This window comes from Colobus angolensis, unplaced genomic scaffold, assembly GCF_000951035.1.
Source record: "Colobus angolensis palliatus isolate OR3802 unplaced genomic scaffold, Cang.pa_1.0 Scaffold114, whole genome shotgun sequence".
Taxonomy (NCBI): Eukaryota; Metazoa; Chordata; class Mammalia; order Primates; family Cercopithecidae; genus Colobus; species Colobus angolensis.
The window spans coordinates 3,452,051-3,456,153 of NW_012112475.1; the positions used below are offsets into that span (position 1 = coordinate 3,452,051).

The following is a 4,103-nucleotide window of genomic DNA, read 5'->3' on the forward strand; positions in this document are numbered from 1 at the left end:
AAAAAAAAAAAAAAAAAGACTCAACAGTAATAATCCAATTAGAAATGGACAAAAGATATGAAAAGACATTTCACTGAAGAGGATATACAGATAGCAAATAAGCACTTGAAAAGATGTTCAACATCATTAGCCATTAGGGAAATGCATATTAAGACCAGAATGAGACACTACTACATACCTATTAGAACAACTAAAATTAAAAATAGTTATTTTAACAAATTTTTTTCTTAGTTTAGGCCCACTCATCCTCCATTATTTTGTCTTTTAATGCCTTCTGACAAATTAAAAAAAAATGTGTCCAGGCTGGGTGTGGTGGACTTTGGGAGGCTGAGGTGAGTGGATCACTTGAGGTCAGGAGTTCGAGACCAGCCTGGCCAACATAGAGAAACCCCTACTCTACTAAAAATACAAAAATTATCTGGGTGTGGTGGTGTATGCCTGTAATCCTAGCTACATGGGAGGCTGAGGCATGAGAATCGCTTGAACCAGGGAGTCGGAGGTTGCAGTGAGGCAAGATTGTGCCACTGCATTCCAGCCTAAGCAACAGAGCAAGACTCTGTCTTGGAAAAAAAAAAATCCGCCTTTCATCTGCCAGATATATGTTCTAAATTACCTGTTTTATTATTACTAGAAGCAAGAGTATAAAAAATTCTTCATTTAGTCCATTGTAGTTTTAAATGTTCCTGTCATTTTATTGAAAATAAAACCTATTATCAGGTTGATCCTCTCTAATTTATAAACGATAGGGATTTTCAAAAACATTTCCTTTTGGGGAGAAGTTGTTAAATAAAGAAACACATGGTCTTAAAAAAAAATCCCAAACTCCCAATAGACCTGGAAACAACCAAAATGGCCCTCAATGGACACATGGTTAAATAGACTACTACATTAACACTGTGGAATACTACCCAGAAGTCAAAGGAATGAATTACAGATACACACAACTTGGGTGACTCTCAGTTCTGTTGATTGTCTTTTTTTTTTTTTTTTTTTTTTCATTAAAGTTGAGATTTTCCTGGTTCTCAGTACGATGAGTAATTTTTGCTGGAACCTGGACGTTTTTGGTATTATTATGTTATGAGATGCTGGATCATATTTCAATGATCTTTGTTGGCTTGTCTCCTCTGACACCGCTCTGGAGAGGGCAGTGGGGTGCTGCCTGGATACTGCCAGGTGGGTGGAAGTCCAGGTGTATTTCCTCTGGTACTACCTTGGTTGGGATGGGGAGGGATATTCTGTTCCCTGTGTGGCCTCCAAGTCACATCTCAGGGAGTAGTGGCCCTGTTACTACTGTGTGGTGGTGAAAGTCTTGACTCTGCACTAGGCTCCTTCTGTCATCACCCCATCAGGGAAGTGGAGGGAGGGATGCCTTCTTCCCACCAGATAGGGGAAGTCGAGGCTCCCCACATGATTCCTATGACACTGCATGGTGGTGATTGGCCTTGTGACCATCCAGCAGTGATAATAGTCCCCGCTCCCCACTTGGGTTCCACTCTAGGAGGTTACACCTCCTTACAGAGTGGAAAGGGCAGAATTCGAGGCTCCCCACGTAGCCTTCTTTGGTGGATGTATGAGTGGGAGTGTAGTTTTGTCTTTGGTTTTTCCTGGAGCTGAGTGGTTATTGTCTAAAATGTTCTTTCTTGCTGGGTTGATCTTTCCTGGTTCTTTGGCTAGAGAGAGGAGACTTTCCTTGGGACTCTACGTCTGTACTCGTTTGTATTTCCAGGTTGTCAGTCTCTCCAGCACAAGTCTGGGATCGATGAGGCAAAAAGAAAACCCAGGGAATTCATGATTGTGTCCTTCCTTAGATCCTGAGGTCCCTGCCTTGTTCTTCTTTACTTTACCTTTCAGAGTAAACACACACACACACACACACACACACACACACACACACACCCAGTGTTTTAAACCGAACTTAGCAGGACAAATAGAGAAAAATACATTGACTCTTTTTTTTCTGGAAGTAGAAGTCACTATTTCCCTTTAGGTTTTCTCCCTGCTCCCCGTTTAGGTTTTTATGATGCTTCCTGACTTATCAGATTCATGTCACTCCTAGGTAGAAGTTAACTATTTGTATTTTTTTTCTTTTGCCAGGCAAACGCCACATCCTTCGATGCATGGGTAACAGTGGAATTTGTAGGGCCTCTTGCAAAAAGAATGAACAGCCTTACCTCTATTGCAGAAATTATCAGCCCTGCTGCCTCCAGTCCTACATGAGGATAAGCATTTCCGGCAAAGAGGAAAATACCGATTGGTCTTATGAGAAGCAGTGGCCAAGACTACCTTGAGTGCTGGTGATTACCATTCTCAACCTCTCTGGGCACAGAGACCTGCTGTCAACCCCCTTCATTAAAATTCATGTACCTGCTACCCTTGTCTGTCTTTGATCCACTGAAAATCATAGTGAGAGACTGGGCTTTGCATGGTGACAATGTCTGTCTCATTCTGTATAAGCCCCATGAGAGAGAAGGCTGGAAAACTGGGGAAACAATTACAGAGAAGCTAGACAAGCCAGTGAGGAGGGGGAAGAATGAATCGAATAAGGGAGGGTCGAAGGGTTTAGGCAGATTTATGACTTAATCTGTGCCATGTAGAACTCAGGGAGAGTCTTTAACCAGTGAGATGAATACATAGGGCAGTAGGTGGAGGTCTTGTAGACAACTTTGGCCTAGTTCATGAAAAAACTTTATAACCAACAGAGCTGCTGTAATATGGAATAAGCTGTGTTGGTTTCAAGCTGTGAGACTGAAGGGCCTGTTTGGTGGTTATTGCAGAAGGTCTTTGAATATTGAGTGCTGTTGTTGTGGATAGTCAAGGTCCTCTAATTCTTCAAAACCTAAGAGGCTTATGTCCCCAATGACAACTAACACCAGCTTTGTAATATAAAATTCGAATTTTACTTTTTATGTCTTACCTCCCACTAACAGTTCTAAATTCTGTCAAAAGTAGAGTAGTACTTACCCATTATCTTTCTCTACTTCTCTGATTCTCCTCAACTCATTACAATTTGCCTTTGTGCTTATTTGCTATTGAACTGGCTCTGGTCAAAGTCACCAGTGGACCTCCTTTTTTTTTTTTTCATCATAATATGTCTTCTTCTTCTTCTTTTTTTTTTTGAGACAGAGTCTCGCTCTGTCACCCAGGCTGGAGTGCAGTGGCCGGATCTCAGCTCACTGCAAGCTCCTCCTCCCGGGTTTACGCCATTCTCCTGCCTCAGCCTCCCAAGTAGCTGGGACTACAGGCGCCCGCCACCTCACCTGGCTAGTTTAGCCAGGATGGTCTCCATCTCCTGATCTCATGATCTGCCCGTCTAGGCCTCCCAAAGTGCTGGGATTACAGGCTTGAGCCACCGCGCCCGGCCAGTATGTCTTCTTATATGTATCAAAACTCATACTGAACAATGAGCTCTGGGTTGGAAAAGATGATTTAGTTTTTGCACCTGTCTATAAGTCTTTGACCACAAGTTAAACAAAAACATAAACAAGTGTAGCTAGACCTCCTTTTTGAAAGTTTCAGAATGTTCTTCAACTTGTATCTCAATCTGCCTCTGTGCAACATTTCCACTATAGGTTATTCCCCCCTTGAAAACTTTAACTGCCTAGGGTTCTGTGATTTCACTCTTTCTTTGTTTTCTTCCTAACTTTCGGGCTGCCCCTTCTCCATCATCTTTTGGGGTTCCGCATCTGTTATTTGTCTCGTTGGATTCTTCTGGGGTTACTCTTCTGACAATAAAAACTCTCCACATTCCTAGGAAAAGGCTGACAGTCCTATAGTCATGATAACAAGTACATACCTTCAAATGTTTTAAACTTTTTTTATGGTCAATGACAACTTGCTTCAGTGAACACACTTCTGAAAGCTAATTGTCAGTGACAGCATTGTGCTTTGAATATGTCAATCAGCTTTGAATTCATTTCAGTGTACACACTTCTAAATTCTCATTAACCAATTCCCACCTCTGTAGCCAATACAACTCCCTCAAAATGTGTTCCCCAAATGCTGTGTAAGTTCAACACTTCGCTCTGATGATGGACCAGCATGGCTCTCCTGTTCTTAAGAAAGCAGGCCGGGTATGGTGGCTCACGCCTGTAATCCCAGTGCTT

General features: G+C 42.2%; 1 protein-coding gene across 1 annotated transcript in view; it reads left to right on the plus strand.

The window, feature by feature from the left end:
* The window catches only part of DEFB119 (defensin, beta 119), a 13,169-nt gene extending 10,798 nt beyond the window's left edge, over positions 1–2,371 (plus strand). Inside the window, exon 2 of the mRNA XM_011960243.1 lies at positions 2,095–2,371. Within this exon, the coding sequence (XP_011815633.1) occupies positions 2,095–2,288 (194 nt within the window). The 3' untranslated portion in view covers positions 2,289–2,371. The remainder of the gene's footprint in view (positions 1–2,094) is intronic.
* The last annotated feature ends 1,732 nt before the right edge of the window (positions 2,372–4,103 follow it).